The sequence below is a fragment of the Cnephaeus nilssonii genome (genome assembly GCF_951640355.1).
Source record: "Cnephaeus nilssonii genome assembly, chromosome: 3".
Lineage (NCBI taxonomy): Eukaryota > Metazoa > Chordata > Mammalia > Chiroptera > Vespertilionidae > Cnephaeus > Cnephaeus nilssonii.
Window position 1 is genome coordinate 44014700 of NC_137074.1, and position 26598 is coordinate 44041297.

General features: G+C 42.9%; 1 protein-coding gene across 1 annotated transcript; it reads left to right on the forward strand.

Annotated features, from left to right (window-relative positions):
• The first annotated feature begins 753 nt into the window (after positions 1-753).
• DNAJB11 (DnaJ heat shock protein family (Hsp40) member B11) lies at positions 754-24709 on the forward strand. The gene is made up of 10 exons (XM_079767322.1): positions 754-1046; positions 4200-4356; positions 9182-9279; positions 10984-11116; positions 19293-19435; positions 20199-20281; positions 20915-20972; positions 22484-22595; positions 23031-23190; positions 24249-24709. Exons 1-10 carry the CDS (start codon positions 979-981, stop codon positions 24311-24313), a joined length of 1077 nt encoding a protein of 358 aa, XP_079623448.1. The 5' UTR covers positions 754-978; the 3' UTR covers positions 24314-24709.
• Positions 24710-26598: the final 1889 nt, after the last annotated feature.

Sequence of the window (26598 nt, forward strand, 5' to 3'; positions counted from 1 at the left end):
GGGATCAGAGTTATTATAACAAATAATAGTTATTCACTGAGTGCCTGGTTACTACGTGCCAGACGCTGTGCTAGACGGTTTAAAGATTCTCTACTATTAAAATGTCACAACACTGTTGGTAAAAAGATGTAAATAATCAAGCTTAGGCTCAGACTGGCGGGTAAGGGGCGTGCGTTTCTCACCGCTAAATGGTGGTGGAAGCTGAATCCTAAGTTCAGTCTGTCCGCCTGCACGGCCACTTCACAGTGAAACCGAGACCATTTTCTCCTGGGCTGTCAGGAGAAGGTAAAATAAGCTCAGCTAAACCAGACGTTCGCGTGACTGTTCCCCCGCCCATCACGCACTTGTCCCGCCGCCCCGCATCCAGCGAGTAGTTCCATATGAATGAAATTCCAGGACTGGTCACCGACTCAAACTTTCCTCCCGCCATTGGTCAGAGCTGGAGGAAAAGACTCGTGATTGGTGGAAAGTCAGAGGAGGCGGGCGGGGGGGAAACTTCTTATACCTTAGAAACGCTGTTTTGGCATTCATTTCTCCACCGCCCCTTTACGTAGTTTTCTTCGACTCGCAGGAGCCGGGGCTGAGCGGATTCCGGCGGCGGCGCGACTCTCTGACGTTCCCTCTTCCAATTGGCCAGGAGCTGTGGCTGCAGTCCCGAAGCCTAACTGGCCGCCCGCGCCGCCTCGAAGGTGAAGTGTATCGCGCTGATTGGCTGCGCGGAGCCGGCCGCGTGTGATGTCCCGAGCGGCGATTGGCTCTCACCTGCTGGGGGGCTTCTCTCACCCGGACTCGGGACTCCCGGGAAGTGGACTGGCTGGAGAGGGGGGCTCGCTTGCGTCGCTCCGGCCACCGCAGGAGACCCCGGCGTGAGGCGGTCTTTCAGGGCCCGGTGGGCTGGCGAGCCGACGCGGCGCCGGAGGAGACAGTGAGGAGTGTGTGTTGGACAGGGGCCGGCATAGAGGCTGGCACAGGGAAACCATGGCCCCGCAAAACCTGGGCACCTTCTGCCTGTTGCTGCTGTACCTCATCGGGACCGTGATCGCCGGGTGAGGAACGGGCACCCGCGCGGTACGGGGCCCGTGGGTCAGTCTTGGCTGGGACGAAGCTGGGAAGGACGAGGCGGGGGCATTGCTGTGGCGAGACAGTGGGGCGGAGGAATGGCTTGTGTGGACCAGGCTAGTAGGGTGGAGAGGAGAGCAATGGGTGACCCGAGGGAGAGGGGCTTCCATCCAAAGGCCCTGGAGAGCTAGACTGGTCCGGAGGGGTGGGAGTTGGATGCAGTGCCAAACACTGCGCGGGGGCGGGGGGCTGTTGGGCTGGAGGAGAGGAGCCTGCCGTGAGCCACTGGGGAGCTGACATTAAAGTGGGTGGGTCAGTGCCAGGCTGAGTGAGGAAGTGTGCCGAACAGGTAAGGAAGCCGTGCTGGGACTGAAGGAAGTTAAACTGAGTGCAGACCCTTGGGAAAGTCCTTGTACCGCTTCTGGAGATTTTTTGAGCCTAAGCTGTCATCTTGCCTCATTGTCTCTCTCCATGGTATATTTTTGAGAAGTTGAATGGTATTATGAGCGGGAAGAGTATTTCCCGCTACTACAACAGGTAGTAGACTAGGATCCTAGCCTCCCCACCCACACCCCACTTATGAATTATGTGACCTTGAAGGAACCACCTGAATTCACATCCGTAAGTTGAGGATACTAATGTGCCTCCTGTAGGAAGGGAGTAGGACCACCTAAACTCTTGAGGATCCTTCCAGCCTTTCAGATCCGTGATCCTCTATGCCTGCTGACCACAGGATATTACATGCCAGGCTTATATTTTAGAATGTGGGGAATAGTAAGGCCTTAGCTTCTATCAATTAATAGGTTGCACTAAATGGAGCAAGTACTACCTAGCAAAGCTTTAAAATGTAAGTGCTTGTTATTCTCTTAAAGGCTCCCCCCACCCCGTGCATATATGCTTAAACTTTGTCATTTTTTTCTTGTAAAACACCTTAAATTTTAAAAGAATTTAACTCCTAGGAAATACTTTATTGTTTTTGTTAGTACTTTTTACACTTACTAGTAAAGCACTAAAGTACACTAAAGTATTTAAACAAAGTATCAGTATAAATATTTAATACTGTAGCTTTTTAAAAAAATATATATTTTATTGATTTTTTACAGAGAGGAAGAGAGAGGGATAGAGAGTTAGAAACATCGATCAGCTGCCTCTTGCACACCCCCTACTGGGGATGTGCCCGCAACCGAGGTACATGCTCTTGACCAGAATCGAACCTGGGACCCTTGAGTCCGCAGGCCGACGCTCTATCCACTGAGCCAAACCGGTTTCGGCCAATACTGTAGCTTTTTACTTCAGGCTTTCATAAAGGAGTCTCTTGGGCACTGTGATACTGATGCTGAATTATGCTGCCTATCTTTTCCCTATATTTTCCTGAGCTGTTACTTAACCATTTTTATATTAAGTATATGTTAAGTAAGCTTTATTCTTTATCCAGTTAACTCTTTTGTTATTAATTTTAGTGAACCTTTTTATTTAGTTAGTTATTGTCTCAAGAGATATAAAGTTTTTGCAGATTTTTGGGGCCAAAGATAAAGCACCTAATTAATCCTCATGTAACCCTTTATGGGTGATAATTTTTAAAACTATGTTAAATGATTTTCCTGAAATGTGACTAAAAGCTTATGAAATCGTTTTTATTTTTAAATTAAATTTATTGGGGTGACATTGGTTATTAAGGTTATATAAGTTTCAAGTGTACAATTCAATGATACATCATCTGTATATTGCGTTGTGTGCCCACCACCCAAAGTCAAATCTTCTGTAATATAGCACCTGAGTCTTGGTACCCCAATGCATGTTTCCCCCCACTACATTATAAAATTTACCATCACTGCTACATTACTGTGTCTATTGTGAACAACTTTCTCATCTCCTTTGTTGACAGAATGCATTTTCAGAATAACTTCTGGTGGTTAAAGTGATTCTGGCTAAACGAATTGATTTTTGTGAGCATGCTTATTTATTCATTTCATTCAATGAATTAAAAAAATATTTTTATTGATTTGATTTCAGAGAGGAAGAGAGAGGGAGAGAGAGAAACAGCAACAATGAGAGAGACTCACTCATCAGGCCCCATACTGGGTATTCCCCTGACCAGGAACCAAACCGTAACCTCCTGATTCATAAGTTGATGCTCAACTACTGAGCCAAGCCGGCCAGGCTCATTCAGTGGATATTTACAGATGTCTTCTATGGGCTGGCTACATTCCCTGCTCTGAAAGTTTATTATAGTTTCAGTCTATCTTCCCATTGGCCCTTCTTGCAAAGATTTCCTTTGTAATTAATTGGTTCCAGCATAGTCTCTTGCAAAGAGGTCTGTGGATCTCTAACTTATCTTTTTTTAAAATTTTTTTTTATTGTTTAAAGTATTACATATAGTAGTACATATATCTCCTGTGGATCTCTACCTTATCTTGATACCCAGCTCATGCCATATGCATGTTTTCAGCTGCTGTGATTTACAAGATCCTGCATATGGGCTTTAGCAACTGTCTATAATTAAGACTTGACTTAGACAAACTAATATAACTATTAGCAATGACTGCAAGATTGATATTTTCTCTTTCAGCAAAAAACACCACATCATACATCTAAATGGGTGTTATTCTCTTTTCTTATTTGGGCTTTGGCTTAACCTGTATATTAACCTCTGAAGTTAACTTCAGTCACTTCATCTTTAGCATTCTTACAGTTGTACTGTTAATTGGAACATTTATGTGATGCAGTCATTTTGAGTAAAGAAAATTATCCATTGAGATTGTTATTTGATCTTCAGAAACAGTCAAATGTCTTTTGAAGTCAGTAACAGGAAAAGGTTATTGGTTGGCAATAACATGTAAATGTAAAGTAAGAAAATGGTTTTCTTGACTGACAGTAGTTCTAAGAGAAGAATGCCACAGATATTTTGAATAATTATAGTAATGCTCAAAAAGTAGATAACCTCTCACTGTAATTACTTCAATATATAACACTCATTACAAATTCTGGTGTGTTCTCTTTTTAGTTATTATTTTGTATGTGTATGTATCACATGTATACCTTCACTTTCCTGCCCCTTTGCTCACAGGCAGAAAAAAAATGTCACTTTTAAAAATGTATTACATAACTCTGTAATGAAGTATCCTCTACCCACTCCCCAGGAGAGATTTCTATAAGATCTTGGGGGTGCCTCGCAGTGCCTCTATAAAGGATATTAAAAAGGCCTACAGGAAACTGGCCCTGCAGCTTCATCCTGACCGGAACCCTGATGATCCACGAGCTCAGGAGAAATTCCAGGATCTGGGTGCTGCTTATGAGGTGAGTCAGGAAAAAGGATAATGTATTAATAAAACCCTGCATATGGGCGTTAGCAACATTCTATAATTAAGACACAGAAAAAACTTTCAAGCCATTTCTTTTTAAAAATAGGCTATAAATAAAACTTTAATGTTTATAAATGTCATTTCCTGCCTTTTTTATATTAATATTTGTTTTATTAAGGAGAGTAATGTTGAAAAAGATGATTGATGATTGAAATAAAAGTTAGATTGATGAGTGAATGAATAGATTAATCACCAAGCAACCAATGAATCAGTTTGGGAGCTGGAGCTAGAAACAAACCATCTAAATGAAGATCACAAATCCACATGCCTATATGGACTAGATAAGTAGCATACAGGGCAGTTATAAGATAAAGCATCACAGTGGATATTCTGCCTCCAATATTGGGAATCAATAGGGATTGAGCAGAACTGTGACAAACTGAAGCCTTCTTGCTGCATTTCAAGGGAGCAGCTGTTATTCAGTCCTATTCAGTTTTTGCCATTTACAAATGCAAACACTGCTACCACATAATTTAATGTTTTAAGAAAAGTGGAAATCCAGATGTTTAAAGTAAATTCTCCTAGTTGGTCCGATGGTTGTGGGTTATTGTTAAGCTAAAATAAATTCTCCTGATTGTAAAATGTTGGTAATTAATTCAATTTTAAAAATTTTATTCATGCAAATCAAACAAAACAACTATAGTTTGAATTTGCAACCTCTAATCTAGAAGTCAAAACACTTTCAGTGTACTATCTCATTCACTCTTCACTAGGACACTATGAAAATATAGTAGAACTGGACATATTCTTATTCCTATTTTCATTTTTAACAATACTGAGGAATATTTACTGAATGTATAATAAATCATTTACTATTTAAAAAAAACTTATACACAGAACCTTTCAACACTATGGTGAAAAAATTTACAAATAAGCTTTGATAATCTTTCATCTACACTAATAAAAGAGAAAGATGCAAATTGACCATACCTTCGAGACGCCCACCAGCCAATCAGGAATGAGTTTGCAAATTAACCCAACAAAGATGATGGGTTACTTTGCATACACAGGCGCAGGGGGGCAGTGTGGGAAGGCGGAAAGGTGGCTCTGGCCTGAGCGAAGGCAGTGCTGGCAGCCAGGGGAAGGAAGGCCCATTCTTGCACGAATCTTTGTTTATCGGGCCTCTAGTCTATTAATATAGGAGTTAGCTATTTTGTATGTGTTGCAATTCATCTTCCCTCTAAAAATAGAATAATAGATCTGTGGTTTTATTTATTTCCAGCTTTATTGAGGTGTAATTGACAAATAAAATTGTAATATCTTTAAAGTGTTCATCATAATGATTTTGTTTCTAATCCTCTCCCGAGGATAATTTCATCAATTTTTAGAGAGAGTGGAAGAGAGAGGGAAAGACAGAGGGAAATATCGATGTGAGGGAAACATCAATTGGTTGCCTCCTGTACGTTCCCTGACCAAGGCCCAGACCAGGGAGGAGCGTGCAACCAAGGTACGAAGTATGTGCCCTTGACCAGAATCGAACCCGGGACCCTTCAGTCCGAAGGCCAATATTCTATCCACTGAGCCAAACTGGCTAGGGCCATCATAATGATTTAGTATACGTATACATTGTGAAAAGATACCACCCATCTAGTTAACACATCCATCACTTCACATATTTATCGTTTTTTGTGAGAATATTTCAGTTCTGCTTTCTTAGCACATTTCAATTATACAATAGAGTGTTATCAACTCTAGTCATAGTCACCATTTCCATTTCTAAAAGGGCACAGAAAAAAAATTAACTCCAAACATCATGGAGCTAAAACTTCTGAATTCAAGTTAAATCTCTGAATGGTTAGAAGGCTAGAAACAAATCTGAAAAATATGTTAGAAGTGGAAAAAACCAAAAGGAAGGGATCCCAAGGCTTCCTAGATTAAAGAAGTGAATGAACTAAAATAGAGACTTATACCCAGGTAAAGCCTAGAACTAGTGGGTCCCCCCTTTCTTCTCTAGGCACCTTCAGGGATCCTATAGGACTGAAATCTCTAACTTCAGGCTCTCAAACTTGAGAGGGTTGGTGTACTCTTACATTATATGTAACATTTTTCTGTCTTGTTAATAATATGAAGTCCATATTTTTGCACTATATTTCCCATGAATATTCCCATTATTTGCTAGGAACCCAATACTCAAAAATGAATTTACCATGCTCTTTAAAGAATCTTTCATGTTCTTTAGCCATAACCTAGGCAGGTTCATTCATGAGATTGCAGTTTATTTAACTCTTAAGAGCCTTTATAAGTCACAAGTTCATTTTTTTGGGGGGGTCTCATTTACTTGATTGCTTTTGTTTCTTAAATAAATTAGAGTTGTAAGGCTAAAGAGTCTTTTGTAACACAAATCTGTCTTCACTGAGCTGGGACTACTACATTTTAATTAGTTGACACTTTGTGGCTTGATTGGCCAATCAACTAACCTTTTTTATTTCTGTTAGAAATAAGATAGTTTCCAAGATCATAGAATTAAATTGCATTCCTTAGACAGAAAACAGTAAGTAATGGTAATAGATAACTTTAAGGGTAGTTTTGAGGGAGTTATTTTAGAAGCCTCTGATGTCCAAAAAGAAACTGATTAAAATATAGTCTTTGGGGTTTTTGAAATGGTGTTTCTTATAGATCCAATTGTAGTGTTCATTTCTTTTTCAAGACAACATCAGAGAAGTAGACTTGAAAGTGGAAATCCAAATTGCATAATAATAATAGATGTGGGTTTTTGGTGTGTGTTTTTAAGTTAACTGTCAATTTCTTCTTCTCCAACGTAGCTACTTTTTTTTTTTTTTTCCCTTAGGATATTTACCAAAGCATTCCTTCCTCTCACCTGGTCTATCATAGTGGCTTTAGTCAAATACTCTAGTCACTTCTGGACTAACCCATTTGTCTTTACTTTTAAGATTGCTCACTTTCACATACACTCAAATTCTTTTCATTCTTCTAAATATATCTTAAATGTTAGTAGATGTTTGCTGGGCCTCTTGCACATCATTTAGGCTTTGAGCCAAATGTGTGTCCTGTTTACATATGGCAATCAGATTCCTTTTCTTTTGCTGAGTCAACTTCCACATTTATTCCGAACCTCTTCTCCTGAGCCAACACAAGTATGGATTTGCAATAACTTTCTCCTTCACTTGCTGTTTAAATAGGAGTTTAAAATATCAGAGAAAAAGTATTCACTTATTTAATTTTCAAAGGTGTATGTGTGCAGGTACTTCAGATTGCTCTAAATAGATGGGAAGCTTTTTTTGGAACAAAAATTCTGAAGAGTACAGAAGCTTACTTTGTTTTTACTTACTTTGGTATTATGTGTGGAGTGGGCCCAATGAGAAAGCATATACCTTTAACCGTGCATGTAGTTTTCTAAAACCTTTAAAACTCTAAAGAGTCTTTTCAAACTGTGAAATTGACCTTGAGCAACCTTTACAGAGCAGTGTCCTTTTTTACTCTGCAAAGCAAACACAGGAAGTTATGAACTTAAACGTATACATGGCAGACAGCATTCTTCCATAAATGGATTTCTATATACCCCCCAAAATGAAAAAGGAAATGTGAAAAGATAGCAGTTTAGGCCTTTTTGGAGAGTCTATCATTTTATTCCCTTGATTTGCCAATCTTTTAATCTGTGTGGTCGGGGGAGAGAGATGTATATACATGTAGGGCTGAGCAAGTTTTAAGGTTGTCCTAATTTACTGTTTCTAGCACTAATGAGAGTCTGTCATAGTTATATCCTAGTTTATAGTTAGGGAATAATAACACATAGTGGTCCATAGCATAAGCACTGGGAGGTAAAACAGGAATTTATCTCACCTCTTTTCTGTTACTACCCTCACTTTCATAACCACATCATTAATCTCAGGTGTTATTTTTATGTGATTAGGTGAGCTTAAATTAAAAACATGAATTGAGAGGATCCCCACCCCAAATTCATAGTCTGTGATGGGAGAGAGGGAAGGGAGACTGGTCCCTAAAGGAAAATATGGATTCTGTTTCCAGGAGACTTGATCATGAACCATGAAGGGGAGAGGGTGAGGTAGCCCACTGGGTTACCATCCTCACTTGCCTGAAGTGGAAACAGAGGTGAAGTAACTGGTGGAAGGTCACATAGTGACCCAAGGGTGTCAGGTTTCCAGACTTCCTTCAGACAGCACTACGGCCAACAATTGACAAATGTGGCCCCTGCAGAGTGGGAGTTGTTTGCATTCCCTGGAAATAGCCCAGAGAAACTGCCCTTTTGCAAGCCCCATCTCAGAAGTCCATACTTCTTCAGATATGAGAAAGTAAGGCCTGGGAAGAAGAGGAACTTGAATCTCAATGTGGGGACAGCATCCCTGCACTTGGAAGAGCCAGAGTTGGGCTTTGAATGTAGGCTGCCTGTCCCCAAACATTGCCCCTTTTCTCCAGCCAGAGATGGCCGAAACAACCCAGCTTACTTCCCTCAGCCACCCCAGCTCCAAATTCTTTGCCTTTGAGTCACTCCTTCAGGACTTTTTTTAGATACATGCCCTCTCCTCAGGCATTCACTCAACAATCCTGTAAAACAACAACAAGAAACAAACATGAATTTAGCAATCTGGAAGTTACAAAATGAATGATGCATCATGTAATTTAGTCTACTAAAGAAAACTTTATAAACATGCCTTAATGCTATATATGATTAAAAACTACATTCACTAAAATCTTAGACACAGTATTAGAGTTTTAAAAAACCATAAATGTGAATGCACCTTATCTGAACATTACCAACTCATGATCTTTTTTGTCCCCAGGTTCTGTCAGATAGTGAGAAACGGAAACAGTATGATACTTATGGTGAAGAGGGATTAAAAGAGGGTCATCAGAGCTCCCATGGAGACATTTTTTCACAGTATGTAATTTACCCATCTGCAAAGTAGTAGCGTCAGAGAATGGATCACTTAGTGATTATGAAAGAATTATCCTTGCTAACTTGTTCAGAAGCTTTTGATGAAGAGTATAACTCAACTGATCCTTGACCAAAAGGTCAATCATCATCCCCCTGTGAGAATGTCCTCTTCCATTTTCACAAAGCTCCAGAAAAGACAGGTAGCACTGAAAGGGCTGTCCATCTAGCCAACTGTATCAGTCAAATCACCCTGACAGTGTTGGGGGGACACATAAATGTTGGAAACCAGTTTGTCCTCATCTCCTTGCTGTCTTAGCATTTGCAAACCATTTAACTAGCAAAGTTATTCTTGTAACAGAGAGAGAGAGAGAGAGGGAGGGAGAGAGAGAGATTCCTACTCCCATACCTACAGCTACCTCTCTTTCATCCTGTCAACACGAGTGGGACAGTTACGATAACCAGCATTTAGGGACGGAATTGGGGTAGAGGCTCTTTATCTCCTGCTGTGAGGTGGCTTTCTGGAAATGCTAAGTGGTTGGAATAGTAAACACCTTTCCTTCCCACTAGCTGAACCCCTCTTTGTTGATGATGTCCTATAATAGGAAATCTTAACCTAGGATTTCAAGTCAAGTTATGAACAAAAAATGTTTGAATATGCATTTCTATGGGGAGAGGGTTTATTGTTTCCTTCAGATTCTCAAAGGGTTTTGTGAACCCTTCTCCAAAAGAAGTAAAAGTCACTGTCTCATACAATAGTGTTTGGGGTGACAGTAGATTTTTAGGACTTGTGAAGATGTGTGAGTAATGTGGTTAGGAAATCCTTTTCTTCCCCAGGGTTGATTTGGGTTTAGTCTGCTAGGAAAGTGTCCCATTCCTCTTGGTTGTTAGAAGTGATCCCTAGGGATGCCAAGACAGAAAAACGTTTGTTTGTACCTCTCCACCCCCACTCCCCAAATCCTCCCTCTCTGCTTTTATTTAAGATTCAGTAATCCATTCACCAAGACTGGTTGGCAGGGGGGAGTTTTATAGTTGTCATTGTCACTGTGCTAACATCTGAGGCTTAATAATACCAAAAATTAACATTAAGATGAGCACACTTACACAGTTGAAGGTCACTGTTTGTATTGATCTCAAAGTGATGCTTCTGTTACAAAAATTAATTTTGGTCTTGTAGAGATCAGAACTTACTTTTCCTTAAGGCTGATGGCTTTTCAGTTTATTTAATTATGTACCCAAGATATTTGTACAGAGTAGTTGCTTTCACAAAAGTTAGTTTCTAAAAAGCATATAAAGTGAACATTACAAATGTGCAGAATTACCATTAAGTTCATTATTACATGGTTTATATATACTATATACCCTTTCTCAATAAGCTCATTATATCTTGATATTCCTCAATATTGAAACATTATTTCATTGATTAAGCCCAACTGAATTCATTTGTATAACTATATATTTGCATTATACTATATGTCTGGACAATACTATATTAAAAAGTAATTTTTTTGTGGTGGGGCAATATAGTTGATATTGTATAAATTAAAAATTGTATATAATGTGTAACTCCAAAGTACCAGTATTTAAAACGTCTTTAGTTTTATACAATATGTTGGTAGGACACAGTATTTTATGAATGTGAAGAAAACTGAATCATTGTAAGGCATGAACTCTGATTTCTTTTCCTGTTAACTTTACACTTATCTACAGCTTCTTTGGAGATTTTGGTTTCATGTTTGGAGGAACCCCTCGTCAGCAAGACAGAAATATTCCCAGAGGAAGTGATATTATTGTAGATCTAGAAGTCACTTTGGAGGAAGTATATGCAGGAAATTTTGTGGAAGTAAGTATTCCCATTGGGTATTCACATTGACTCACAAAACTTGTTCTTTTGACTAAAACCAAGGGGTTTCTGGGTACCTCCTCTGCCTAAAAAGGGGTGGGAGAGTGACTAGATATGTAGAGTTGCATTAATCATAATCTTTGGTTCATGATACACTGTTATGTCATGAACTCATCACCCAGCCCAAGAACGAAATAAAACAATACCACCACTTACATCTACCTACGCACTACTTCCCTATTATGTTCCCTGCCTCCCTTCAAAGGTAGCTGCTAACCTAAATTTTGTCTTTATTATTTCCTTGCCATTCTTATCTGTTGTATTATATATATGAACTAAAGGCCCGTTGCACGAAGATTCGTGCAATAGGCCTTCCTTCCCTTGGCTGCTGGCACTGGTTTTCCTCCGGCACCTGGGACCCAGGCCTTCGCTCCAGCCACAGCGGAGAAGTCAAGCCTTCTCTGCTCCTGCTGCAGCGAGGCTTGGCTTCTCTGCTTGGCCGCAGCGGAGAAGCCAAGCCTCCTCAGTCTTCAGTCTTCGCTCAGGCTGGAGCCTTCAGTCTTCGCTCTGTGCCTGCGTATGCAAATTAACTCGTCATCTTTTGTTGGGTTAATTTGCATACTTACTCCTGATTGGCTGGTGGGCATCATGGAGGTATGGTCAATTTGCATCTTTCTCTTTTATTAGTGTAGACATCTGGTTAATATATTATTTATTTTCATTGTTTTTTACTTTGTAAAAATGGTATCATACTGTACATCATACTCTGGTACTGGCTTTTTTCATCCATGTTGTTACTTTTAGCTGTAAGTCTGCTGAGTAGAATTTATCGCAGTGTATTGACCACAAAGTATCAATAGGCACATAGGTTATTTCCAGTTTATTTCAATTTCAGTGTTTTTATGAATATATATATATATATATCTTGAGGTACATATGAGCAAGAATTTCTCTTGGATGGTTATAAGTAATAGTGGAATTGCTGGGTAATATGAACCAGCATTCACTTGTACAAGATAATACCATATTGTTTTTTCAGTTGCTTAGTACCAACATTTCCACCTGCAGTTTACACTGAGTGGCCAGGTTATTATGATCTCTGAATGCATAATAATCTGGCCACTCAATATATATATAATTAGAGGCCCGGTGCATGAATTTGTGCATGGGTGGGGTCTGGCCAGGCTGGCCAGGGGGAGGGGCCATGGGCAGTTGGCCGGCCTGCCTGCTGGTCAAACTCCTGGTCGAGGGGACAATTTGCATATTAGCCTTTTATTATATAGGATATACACTGAATGTCCAGATTATTATGCGTTCAGAGATCATAATAATCTGGCCACTCAGTGTATAAAAGATTCTATGATCTGCCCACCTCTCCAATATTTTGAATTATTAGACTTCTCAGTTTTCACCCATTAAATGGGTATACAATGTTACCTTTTTGTGGTCTTAATTTGCAGTTTTGATTAGTAATTAGGATAACCATCTTCATGTGTTTATTGGCCATATTTTTTCCTTTCTTACAAAATGCCCACTCATGTCTTTTGTCCATTTTTCTTTTGCCCTGTTCTCATTGATTTATAGGAAAAGTTTATTCTTACTACTAATCCTTTGTTGGCTGTATGTGATACAAATGTATCCTTTCAGTTTGTCTTTTCATTATATTGAAGATTTATCTAAATCAGTGATGGCGAACCTATGACACGCGTGTCAGTGCTGACACGCGTAGCCATTTCTGATGACACGCGGCTGCATGTCGAGGATGAAACATTTGCTGCTCCTGCGGATGAAACATTTGTGACTAGAGTCTTGGAGTTAGTTTTTTCCTCAAAGTGACACACTACCCGAGTTATGCTCAGTTTTTTGGCAAAGTTTGACACACCAAGCTCAAAAGGTTGCCCATCACTGATCTAAATGAACAGAAATAATTTTAATGTGGTAAATTTATCAGTGTTTTCTTTTATAGTTAATTTTTATGTTTTATTTAAGAAATTATTCTTTGCCTTAAAATCAGAAAGCAATTTTCTACTAAAAACTTCGGGATCTTTTAATTTGAGATTATTCATTTCTTTAATTCTGGAAAATTTACCTATACTATATTTTTAGATATTTAATTCCTTGGCACATTTACTTCTTTCTGCTGTTAACTTTCTTTTAAATATTAAATATTTCTACTTCTTTATCTTTCCCTGCTTCCTTCTAGGAGAGACCCTTATGGTCTCCCAGCTCACTACTTTAATCTTCAGTTATGTCCATTCTACTAATACCCCATCAGCTGTGTTTTTATTTCAACTCATATTTTTATACATAACTAGAGGCCTGGTGCATGAAATTCATGCATGGGTTAGGTCCCTAGTCCTGGCTGGCGATCAGGTTCCCCGCCTCCCCACCTCCTCCTTCCCTTGCCACCTGCGGCCCGCCACCTCCTCCCCCTCTCCTTTCCTCACTGCTGGCATCCACCACCACCGACTCCCAGTTCCCCGTCCCAGCCTGGGGCCCGGCCCTGATCGGGCGATCAGGACCTGCCAGCCAGGGGAAGGACTGGGAGGTTGGCTGGCAGGGGGTAGGGGCCAACCACTGCCGTGGCAGGTGGGCAGCAAGCCGATTGGGGCCTGCCAGTGGCGGGGAGAGGGACGAGGGGAGGGACCCGGGAGGTTGGCTGCTGGCCACCAGGGAGGGAGCCGGTCCTCAGCCCCCCCTGGGAAAGGGGCCATGTCCGCTGCCACCCACCCCTGGTTCCCTGTCCCAGCTCAGGAGCCCCGCCCCAATCAAGTAGTCGGGGCCTGCCAGCCGGTGGGAAAGACCAGGAGGTTGGCCAGCAGTCCCCATTGGCAATCAGGGCCTGTGGGCTGGGGCAGCTCCTGCATTGAGTGTCTGCCCCCGGTGGTTAGTGCATGTCATAGCAACTGGTCGTTCCGTCGTATGGTCGTTTAGGCTTTTATATATATGCTAGAGGCCTGGTGCACAAAATCGTGCATGGGGGTGGAGGGTCCCCTCAGCCCAGCCTGCACCCTCTCCTATCTGGGACCCCTCGGGGGATGTTCCTGTGGGATCGGGCCTAAACCGGCAGTCAGACATCCCTCTCACAATCCTGGACTGCTGGCTCCTAATCGCTCACATTCCTGCCCGCCTGATCGCCCCTAAATGCCCCCCCCCTGCTTGCCTGGTCACCTCTAACTGCCCCCCGCTGCTGGCCAGGTCACCCCCAACTGCCCCCTCCCTGCCAGCCTGGTCCCTCCTAACTGCCCCCCCCACCAGCCTGGTCACCCCATATTGCCCCCCCTGCTGGCCTGGTCGCCTCCACCTCCCCGCCCCCCCGCCAGCCTAGTTGCCCCTAACTGCACCCCCTGCCAGCCTGGTCGCCTCCAACTGCCACCCCCTGGCCACCTAGTCACTCCTCACTGCCCCCCTGCCAGCCTAATTGCCCCCAACTGTCCTCCCTACTGGCCTGGTTGCCCCCAACTGCCCCCTCCATGCCGGCCTGCTCATCCCCAACTTCCCCCCTCTGTCGGCCTTGTTGCCCCTCACTGCCCCCCCTGCCAGCCTAATGGCCCCCAACTGCCTCCCCTGCCGGCCTGGCTGCCCCCAACTGCCCCCCCCCCACACCGGCCGCATTGCCTCTTACTGCCCCCCCTGCTGGCCTGGTCTCCCCCAACTGCCCCCCCCCCTGCAGGCCTGGTCACCCCACGCAGCCTGCTTGTTCAGTTGTTTGGTCGTCCCTAACTAACCCCCCTGCTGGCCTGGTCGTAGGCAGCCATCTTATGAGGGTGTGAGGGTCAGTTTGCATATCACCTCTTTATTATATATGACTAGAGCCCGGTGCATGAAATTTGTGCACGGGAGTTCGGGTCCCTCAGCCTGGCCTGCACTCTCTCACAATCCGGGACCCCTCGGGGGATGTCCGACTGCCAATTTAGGCCCGACCCCACAGGGATAGTGCCTAAACCGGCAGTCGGACATCCTCTCGCAATCTGGGACCGCTGGCTCCTAACTGCTCGCCTGCCTGCCTGCCTGCCTGATTGCCCCTAACCATGCTGCATGCCTGCCTGATTGCCCCTAACTCCTCACCTGCCTGCCTGATCTCCCCTAACTGCTTGCCTGCCTGCTAGATCGCCCCTAACTGCTCACCTGCCTGCCTGATCGCCCCTAACTGCTCACCTGCCTGCCTGATCGCCCCTAACTGCCTCACCTGCCTGCCTGATCGCCCCTAACTGCCTCTGCCTGCCTTCCTGATTGCCCCTAACTGCTCACCTGACTGCCTGATTGCCCCTAACCACCTCTGCCTCAGCCCCTGCCGCCACGGCTTTGTCCAGAATGACGTGGAAGGTTGTTTGGCTGTCCGGTTTCATTAGCATATTACGCTTTTATTATTATAGATAGATATTTACACTTTTTTCTTACTCTATTTCATTTTTATACTGTCTTTCTTTATCTCCTTAAGTATTATCATGCTTATATTAGCTTCTTAGGCTGACTTCTCTAATAGATTTGTTTAAAATACATGTGTTATCCAGTTTGTTATTTTGGGGGCAGTATGGTAGATGGTTGGAGTCCTCAGGTCTCTAGTTGTTTTAGCTTTTGAGCTCATATGCACCCTGTGGGTATCAATACCTCTCTTCCCTTATAGAGCATACTAGTGACCCGGTGCATGAAATTCGTGCACATTAAAAGGGGATTAATTAGAGGAAATAATTTAATATTGCTATTTGCCCTTTCTCTATAATAGAAGTGTCAGAGATGAAAGAAAATTAGTAAATGTATATGAAAACCTTCCTCCTATCAGAGTCTGGGGCACACCACGGGACACAGAGTCAAGTCCCCGCCAACCCACGTGCACCTCGAAATTGTGCGAGACTCAGACCTGGCCAGCCCCATCTCTATCAAGTCCTTCAGGGTGGGGGGGCACAGCCTCAGGTCCCACGTCAAGCCCCGCTGGGCAGGGGGCGCATCCTCAGGTTCCCTGTCAAGCCCCGCCAGGTGGGGGGCTGCAGCCTCAGGTCCCCCATCAAGCCTCGCTGGGCAGGGGCACGGCCTGAGTTCCCCCGACCCAGCACTGAAGGTGCACCTTGAGGTCCCCCGTCAAGCCCTGCTGGGTGGGGGGCATGCACTGAGGTCCCCTGTCAAGCCCAGCCAGGCAGGGGGGTGCAGCCTCAGGTCCCCTGGCCCAGTGCTGGGGTGGGGGTGCAGTCTTAGGTCCCCTAGCCTGGTGCCGGAGTGGGGGGCGCAGCCTGCAGTCCCCTGTCAAGCCGCACCAGGTCGGGGGTATGGCCTGAGGTCCCCTGGCCTGGTGCTGGGGCGGGAGGAGCAGTCTGAGGTCCCCTAGCCCAGCACCAGAACAGGAAACACACCTTGAGATTCCCTATTAAGCCCTGCTGGGCGGGGGGGTGCAGCCTAAGGTCTCCTGTCAAGCCCCACCTGGTGGGGGGCACGGCCTGAGGTGGCACAGCCTGAGGTACCCCGGCCTGGCGCTGGGGCGGGGGAAGCAGCCTTAGGTCCCCTAGCCCAGCACCAGGATGGGAAGCGCACCTTGAGGTCCCCTGTCAAGCCCTGCTGGGTGGGGGACACAGCCTGAGGTCCCCTGTCAAGCCCCATGGGGACAGGGCAGGGCATAGCCTCAGGTCCCTGCTGATTGCTCGTTTAGGCTCCTTATGGGAACTTGGCCTCAGATGTGAGTGCAACCATCTTTGTGATGGAGTGATGGTCAATTAGCATATTCCCTCTTTATTAGATAGGATTAGGGCAAGCATTTATAGTGGTTTTACCTGTGTTTTGTTTTCTTGGAGTTTATGTTTGATGTCTGGGTTCTACTGTTTCTTAGGGAGGAGAGGGCCTGTCCTGAGGCAGTTCAGGAAGGAGGCAAGAGCAGAACTTCAACATTCTCTAACTGCCCAGATAGCTCCTGTTACCCTTATACATACCAGTTCAAAGAAGCATTCTATCTCTGGAGTTTTCTCACATATTTTGTATTATTATTGTTTCCTGAAATTCATATTTTTGGAGGATTTTCTGTTTGTTTGTTTTGAGGGAGGGGGAGAGAGAAAGAAAGAAAGAGAGAGAGAGACAGAGACAGAGACAGAGACAGAGACATTGATTGGTTACCTCCCATACAATGTACCCCGACCGGGGATTGAACCCACAACCTGGGTATATGCCCCTGACCCGGAATCGAATCTGCATCCCTTCAATGCATGGGACAGCACTCCAACCAACTGAGTCACACCAGCCAGGACTGGAATTCATGTTTTCTTATAGTTTCACATGGTGATTTTGGAGAAGATAGCAGTATTTATGCATATGTGCCATCTTGACAGGAAGCATGTTCTTAGTTGTGGCTTTTGCTCTGAATAGTTGAAAGAAGAGGACTAGGCATTACAGAAGATGCAACTGGCTTGTAATACTGTTCTTCAGTCTGAAGAATGGGAGAAAAGGGAATTCAAAATATGTGGGTCATCTCTCCTGAAACAGGATAGCTTGTTCAGGTGGGAGAAAAGAAGTGAGCCTAGTTAATACCCATGTTCCCTTCCAGTCCTGTTGTCTGTAGTCATCTCTAATACAGAGTACATCACTTTTTGCAGTTAGTGTGTTTTTAAAGTAATTCTTTGTAATGTAATTATTATGAAGGATGTAAGTGGCCATGCTATTTAAATGACCCAATAGTGAATTCTTTTTTTTATAATACTTTTAAAAAATATTTTTTATTAATTTCAGAGAGGAAGGGAGAGAGAGAGAAACATGAATGATGAGAGAGAGTCATTGATCTGCTGCCTCCTGCACCCCCCACACTGGGGATCGAGCCCACAACCCAGGCATGTGCCCTTGACCAGAATCGAACCTGGGACCCTGCAGTTCATGGGCTGACGCTCTATATCCATTGAGCCAAACCAGCTAGCTAGGGTGTGAATTTTTTTTTTTTTAAGAAAAAATTATTTTGAGAGAACATAGTGGTTAAAAACATGGACTTTGGAGCTAGGTTGCCTGGTTTAGAATCCCGGCTCTGCCATGATTTAGTTATGTGACCTTGGTCATGTTACTGAACCTTTGTGTACTTTCATCACTTCCTCTGTAAAATAGAAATAATAACAGTACCTACTCAGGAGGTTGTTGTGAGGATTAAATGAGTTCCTATATGTAAAAGCAATTAGAGCATTGCTTCGCATATAGTAAGTGCTGTAAAGTATTTGCTCTAGTTACTATTATTGTTATTTATTCTGTTGACCTGGGCTTTCAGGGATTTTTCTGCAAGCATTTGTGTCACCTGCTACGTGAGCAAAGGTGACTAATTAAATAGGTAAAACCAAGAGTACATTTTTCCATTTAAATTAGGTTCCACGTAATTTAGAGGATCAGAATGTTTGATTGCAATCAAGTACAAAGTGTTAAAGTATCTGAATTGAAATAGCACTGGAAGCAGCCCTAGACTGAGTTGCCTGAAACAAGGAATTGTTTTCATTAAGTTAATCAGAGCTAATCCTCTGGTGGTAGCCATGTACCAGCTCTTCAAGGCTGTGGTTGTTCTTCAGGGGTATGCTTTACACAGCTCAGATTTCTATGAGATAGTAATTCTGTGAAATACTTTAACTCAGCAGTATTTAAGTGTGGCTTATAAATGCTGATATGTTACACATTATTTTTCTGTTCTTTCTTTTTTTTGTTTGTTTAATCCTCACCAGAGTATCTTTTTACATTGATTTTTTAAAAGAATGGAAGGGAGGGAGGAAGAAGCAGGGGTTGTGGGGCCGGGGGGAAGGTGAGGGAGAAGAGAGAGAGAAACATCGATGTGAGAACACATCAATTGATTGCATGCACCCTGACCAGGGACAGGGCTGAACCACAACCGCTGTACATGCCTTTGGGAATCAGACCTGAGACCCTTCGGTCCTCAGGCCAATGCTCTAACCATTGATCCAAACCAGCCAGGGCTGTTCCTTCTTACTTCCTTTTCTCTTCTCCAACTTTAGAATGTGAGTCATTTAAATATCTGAATGTTTCATTTCTGTTTGGGTCTGATTTGTATCTCCTGAAATACTTCTCTCAGCTCAGGTCTCCCTGAGGGATAGCTACCAGAGAAGGGGAAGTTCCAGCCCTGGCACACGTGCAGAGAGAGCCCTGGCCAGTTCAGGAAGCCGAAGTCTGTTTCATGTGAGAGAGAAGCTAATGTTGTTTATGCACTTCTTAGGTAGTTAGAAACAAACCTGTGGCAAGACAGGCTCCTGGCAAACGAAAATGCAACTGTCGGCAAGAGATGCGGACCACCCAGCTGGGCCCAGGGCGCTTCCAGATGACCCAGGAGGTGGTCTGCGATGAGTGCCCTAATGTCAAGTAAGTGACATTTGTTCTACCAAGAGACACTTTAATCATCTTGTTTGTCTAATAAAATGCTAATGGTCCATTCCTAGATTTTTTTTCTCTCCCTACCCTTACTCTTCTCTCTCTCGTGTTCTGACAGTGGATAGATAGAACAAAGAAATAGTACATTTTTATTTTTCCCAAAAGTACTTCTTTTAAATATCTTCCTTTATGTTTCTGAACTAATGAGCAGTGGCCTGTATTTCTGAATATGCCTGATAAATGTTTGATGTTTCGTTTTTTCCTACTTGGAATATTAGAGCAATATTATATGTCTAGCAGACATTTCAGATTAGAGAAGTGCTATTTGCTGATTGTGTTATAAATACAACTATTTAATTGAACCTTAAAATGTGTATATCAGAACTAGGTCAGCTATTTGTGGGATCAGGAAAAAACTCAGACAGGATAAACTCTCCTGCTGGATTCCTAATAACATGACCCTGCCCTTCCAGATGCAAATGTATGTAAGTGGGAGTAGTTTTCTCTGTGATGGATCACACAGTTCAGAGTAATCAGCCCATTGCAGTTGCAGTGATTGTCTACTAGATAGTAATCTTTTTCCTGTTTTGGCAAGTGGATATAAATAGATGTCAGCTGGCCTTCTCAATTAGAGATACAGGAGAGTCTTCCAAGAAAAAGCTCTGATAGAATAGATAAAACTTTAATTATTTGTACTGGGGGTTTGGCTTGTATTTTCTTTCCTTGCTTTCATTTTAAATTCTCTTTGTTTCAGACTAGTGAATGAAGAACGAACACTGGAGGTAGAAATAGAGCCTGGGGTGAGAGATGCCATGGAGTATCCCTTTATTGGAGAAGGTAAAATATTGGTGTTGATGTTTTATTATCATGACTTTCTGCTCTGTCTGCTTGTGAGTGCCTCCCATTCTCACCTCACTCCATATTCTTAATGGCCACATAGTAAATGCACGTATTATTTCTACCACTCTTTAGTGAGTTTAGGGTACAAAAAGCCTGTTGTGACCATCATGGTTGGACACCGTAAGTCTTAGCATTACTCTTTACCCTTTGAATATCATGTGCAAAAGTTACTAACCAGTAGCCTAAGTTATATCAAATTTTAGGGTGTTCAGATCTTAATGGATTAATTTTAACTCAGCAAGATATGTAACTTTGGTTGGTATTAAGGTACTCTGAGACCTTACCTTTGGGGTTAAATTTAAAACTCTAAAAGGAAAAAAATACTTTAAGACTTCAAGTTCAAGAAATCAATGAATCATTGTCTGTTTAGGAAATATGTTGTTACCTACTAGTATTGCTGTGCCTGAGGTCCAGGTGATCTTGACTAATTATTTGAAACTTGGTATAACCAGGTTGAGACACTGCTCTCACAGATAGATTTGATAATCGACACCTTAGGTAGAGGTTTTAAATAGATTTGCAGTGTCAGGCATGTGTGGCTCACAGTCGGCTCGAATCTTTTCTGACCAGGTGAGCCTCATGTGGACGGAGAACCAGGAGACTTACGGTTCCGAATCAAAGTTGTCAAGTAAGTAGTCTAATTTTAGAGGCTTTCCCTTCAGTGCCTGCTTTTCAGATGCATTAGATTATAGAAATATGGGTAGTCACCAGGGCACTTCCAGACTTTCTCCTCTGTTTAATGTCTGTCACACCCTCAGTGGTTACTTGTAACTATAACAATACTGAAGATTTTGGTTTGAGGCCTAGGATTTGACCTTGTTATATATTTACTCAGAGCCTACAAATTCAAAAGGTGTTAGAAGAAAATAATAAGACAAGTAAGGAGCTGTTAAAGAGAAGCAGACTAGAATGGGAAGTGGAGGAGACCTGAGGTGTAATTGATCAAAGGCCCCATCCAAAGGCTCTTCCTTTACATAATGTTATTATTTCTCTCCTGTTACCATTTTGGAAAACAGTGATTCCTTTGCTTCTAAGGATTCTTTGAAACAAGGTTTGCACCTAAATATGGAGAAATGGGCACCCACCTCCTAGGGCTTTTCCCTCACAGCACTCTTTAAACATTTTTTTTACTGATTTTTAGAGAGAGGAAGGGATAGGGATAGAGAGAAACATCAATAAGAGAGGAACATCATGGATTGACTGCCTCTGCACACCCCTTACTGGGGATTGAGTCCGCAACCCAGGCATGTGCCCCGACCTGGAATCAAACCAGGAATTCTTGATTCCTGGATCAGTGCTCAACCACTGAGCCATACTGGCCAGGCCACAGCACTCTTTAATTTCCTCGATCTTTCCCCCCCTTGTCTTTTTTTTGTTTTTTGTTAAATATATATATATATATATATATATATATATATATATTATTGATTTCAGGATTTCAGAGAGGAAAGGTGAGGGAAAGAGAAAGAGAAACATCAATGATGAGAGAGAATCATTGATTGGCTGCCTCCTGCACGCCCTCTACTGGGGATCGAACCCACAACCCCAGGCACGTGCCCTTGACTGGAATCAAACCCGGGACCCTTCAGTCCACAGGCTGACACTATCCACTAAGCCAAACCAGCTAGGGCCTTCCCCACTCCCCGCCTTGTCTTTCTCATTACTTCCCAGGGAACCTGGAACATGTACTTTTCCCTAAATAAACCTGGTATCAAGTCCTTGTATTTCTCAAAATTCCCTCTTGCCCTATCCTCACCCTCCCTCTTGCCCACCTTCTCTGCATCTCTAGGACTGACCTGGCCTTGGGAGCCCATCTCTGGAAACCTCTCCAGACTCATTCCTGATGCCCGTCTCCCCAGCCCCCACTGCTGGAAGTTGTCTTTCTCGCCTTTTCCATAATCTGGTTACTTGTACTTTTATTTACATTCGTTGGCTTCTACTGATTGTAAGCTCCTTAAGAGTAGGGTTCAATAAATCTTACAGACTTCATAGATTAATATTACACACAAAAGAATATCTAATAAATGCTTATTGTTTAAATGAGTGATATTCATCATTTTTCAAAATGTTCTAGAAAGTTTTTGAACTCTTCCCAAAGAAAGATGAAAGTCAGTGATTTTTACCTTATTTTGTTTCTAGGCACCCAATATTTGAAAGGAGAGGAGATGATTTATACACAAATGTGACAATCTCACTAGTTGAGTCTCTGGTGGGCTTTGATATGGATATTACTCACTTGGATGGTCACAAGGTAAACAAACCAATTTTCCTGCTTCCTGCCTGACCTCTTAAAGCTTTCATGTAGGTGGTTTTGAGTTTTGTCAGCTACTTTGATCATTTAAGACCACGGGACTTCTTATTCCTTGTGCCGCCTCCTGTCCTCACTCTACTGCCCAACATCTGGGCATTTCAGCTCCTCAGTTGATTGCACGCCTATGTTAGTCTTATCCTTATAGTCTCCATGGGCAGAGCCTTATTACTTTATTGTTTGTGTTTGGTTTTTCTTTTTCTTTTGAAAGCCTTCTCTTTCTTTGGCTCCTCGTGTCCTAATGAGTTTCCCTGGCCCCTCATCCTTTCTGCCTCCTCTGAGGTGTGACATGAGCTTTGAGCACCTGTGATCACGAGAAGTGATGCTATACTTCAGGAGTACCAGTCCTACTCTGGTTCATTAGCTTTTGATTTCCAGGTACACATTTCCCGGGATAAGATCACCAGACCAGGAGCCAAGCTATGGAAGAAAGGGGAAGGGCTCCCCAACTTTGACAACAACAACATTAAGGGCTCTTTGATAATCACTTTTGATGTGGATTTTCCTAAAGAACAGTTAACAGAGGAAGCAAGAGAAGGTGAGGGGTGTAATGTGTATGACTGTTTGTATGTTGTAAGGGGTATAAGAATAAGATGGTTAAAGAAGATAGTCAATAAGACAAAAACCTCCAGTGACATCAGACATCAACCACTAATACTAGTGAACACAAGAATAGGAATGAACATGCCTTTCTGTAAAGGCAATATTAACAACTAGTGGCCTGGTGCACAAAATTTGTGCACTTGGTGGGGGGGGGGGGGGCTCCCCAAGCCTGGCCTGTGCTCTGTCACAGTGTGGGAGCCCTGCAATCCATCACCCCAAAGAGATAGGCCCCGCCCACCCATCTGGGGCTCCCTGATGGATTGCCCCAAAAAGGTAGGCTGGAGCCAGGGGTCCCAACTCCACACCCCGTGGAGCTGCGAGATCCCCAGGCCTTGCCGCGTGGAGCCTAGGGACCCCCAAGGCCTTGCCGCAGAAACCTCTGCCGGGCCCCATCCCCAGCTGGGCCGCACGGAGACTTCTGCTGGGGCCCACCCCCGTCCCCAATGCTGCAAGTCCCCGCCCACCCACGCCTGCCTCCTGCTGATCGGTTCTTACACATGAGGGTGTCCCAACCATTTGCATATTACCCTTTTATTAGTATAGATTCTTCTGTAACAGGGTTACCAAAGGCCGTGTAAGCTGGCCTTTGAAACCTGGGGAGTGATAGGTTGTTTGGATGTGGGGGTGTGAAATAGAATCACTTAAAACAAATGAGCAGGACCAAACTGTTAAAGGAGAGATGTGGATTAGAGGCTTAGGGGTGATGTCTGCGATGCCTGGTTGAGAAGAGGGCCCAGTTGGTGGATCCTAAATAAAAGGAAGAAGGTGAAAGGTCAAAACTGGGAAGAGGACAAAGATGAAGGAATGGAAGATAACTGAAGAGATTATTGTTTGTGGGGATCCACATGTGATGAAGTTGGACATTGTGGTTATTAGTTTAATTCACATCATGGTGGTCATAAGGCCCTTTGTGAGCCTCCACATGAAACATGCTCTTTATACTCCAGGGAAGTCACATTTTTATTAATGGAGCTATATTTCTTCATTCTTCAGGTATCAAACAGCTACTGAAACAGGGATCAGTGCAGAAGGTATACAATGGACTGCAAGGATATTAAGAGTGAATAAAATTGGACTTTGTTTAAAATAAGTGAATCAGCGATATTTATTATCTGCGAGATTTTTTTTGAGTTTGCTTTGTTTTTATTTTCAATATGCAAGTTTGGTTTAATTTTTTTCTTCTAATGATCATCATGAAATGAATAAGAAGGCTTAGGAATTTGTCCATTTTTGTTCAGAAAAGAATGACCAGCAAAAGGTTTAATAATACCTCTCCCTTTGGGGATTTAATGTCTGGTGCTGCCACCCAAGTTTCAAGAATTAAAGCTGCAACAGGACTCCAGGAGCAAAAGAAACACAATATAAAGGGTTGGAGTTAATTGGTAGCTATTTCATTGAAAATACCAACTGGAGAAGTCTGTTTTTAAATACATTTTGTTGTAAATTTTTCTTGACTCCTGTCTCTTGTTGGTTTGGCTATGCTATTGTCTTTTCCATCTCCGTTTTGGTCATTTTCCCTTCATCTGCCAGTTTTCCTCCTTGGTGCCAGTGTGTTGGGCTGTCCTCTAGTCAAGCAAGATGGATGCATAAACCTGCAAACAGTGATACAGACCCAGTCCCCATACCCATCTTCTAGGAGTTTGAAGAAACTGAATAATAGGTTAGAGATTAGGGTAGGTGAATCAAGGTTACACAAAGATCTCATTGTCCTTGAGAAAGTTACTTCCTCACTTAATTTGGGAATAATAAAATCTGATATGGATACTTTTCTGTTTAGAAGGCGCTTTCATATATTGATCTCAGTGTAGTTCCAGCAGCCTTTGGTTGTGGGGCAGCCAATGCCTTTTCATTACATTTTTCCTCTTTTACAACAATGAGTGGAAAGGGTGAAAAAAAATGGGATCTCAGTTGACCTGAGGATTAAAAAGCCTTTGGTTTGTGTTAAGAACGAGGATTACCACTGGCTCTAGAAAATGAATGTTAAGAGGAATTGCAAATTACACCTGCCTCTCCTGATGATACGTGACCCCCTTCACTTATCTGCATTACATAGTCATGTCACACTCTACATCTACTATTGGGACTCCTTGCCTCAGCTAGAGTGTTTCAATGCCATTGAATGATTTCTGTTGCAATGAGTGGAGCTGCCTTGGAGCCATCAGTGTAGTCCCAGCAGCCTCCCATCTTTGGCTGTGGGGCAGCCAATGTCTTTTCATTGCATTTTGCTCCTGTTTTACAAAAATGAGTGGAAAGGGTGAAAAAAAGGCAATTTCATCAATTTAGAGAAGTTAAGAATAAGGTGAAAAGCAGTATACGTCTAGCATCAATCACTCTTTGGACTTGAGTATTTCAACTCTGTTTTCACTTGTGGAGAAAATGACTAAAATTAAAAGGCTTACTTTAAATACTGAAAAATCTACCTTAGAAATGAAATGAAACCACATCTATATATATAAAAGCCTAATATGCAAAGTGTCCCCTCGGGAGTTTGACTAGGAGACAAGGAGTTTGATCGCTCGCTATGATGTGCACTTACCACCAGGGGGCAGTGCGGAGCGAAGGGAGGACCCGGCTGGCAGCTGGAAGGCCCCGATTGGACCTGATTGCTGGCCAGGCCTAGGGACCCTACCAGGGCATGAATTTTGTGTACCGGGCCTCTAGTAAATACATATGTAAGTTAGTGGACTTTTTGTACATGTACTATTCATTACATACTGAGTCGCCCTAGTTGAGCATTTCATAGAAATAATCATCTACATTTCTCATACGTATTGTAGCCCAGGAGAGCTCTTGACCATTACTTGCACTTGCTGATCTCCTTTTTTCCCAAGATTTTTGCAAGTCAGTCAGTCATATAGTAAGCTAGTGTTACTAGTCTTGCTAGAAAGACCCCATAGAGATAATGCTCTTGCTATAAATAAGAATGTTAATGAGGCTTTGTCACTCCTGTTTATTCATGCTGCAGGCTGCCATGATTTAATGAGTTATAAAAATATTATCTCATTAATTAACTCCAAGCTTCAGTTCACCCTAAGTGCTTTCTGTGAAGCACATTGTAATGTGGAAGGATTTGTATCAAAGTTCCACAGATTTTCTTGTAGTAAAGAAAACCATAGTAACAACATGGTGCTGATGGAGATGATGTAAAGATCATAAAACCATACTCCAAAGCCCAAGCTCGTTGCACTGTGGTACAACTGCATCCCCAGAAGTTATTGCTGTCAAAAATGGAGTGGTGGTCCCTGAGGCAGCAAGCTCCCTACCTACCACATGGACCAAAGATACCTGTCCAGGAATGTTGCAGCAGGGCCTCCTGGGCTTGGGAGGGTGGAATAGTCAATAG

Coding starts and splice junctions, on each gene's coding strand:
- DNAJB11 (XM_079767322.1), top strand. CDS start 979: ATGGCCCCGCAAAACCTGGGCACCTTCTGCCTGTTGCTGCTGTACCTC. Junction 9,280..10,983: donor CATGGAGACATTTTTTCACA/GTATGTAATTTA, acceptor ACTTATCTACAG/CTTCTTTGGAGATTTTGGTT. Junction 20,973..22,483: donor TTCCGAATCAAAGTTGTCAA/GTAAGTAGTCTA, acceptor TTTTGTTTCTAG/GCACCCAATATTTGAAAGGA.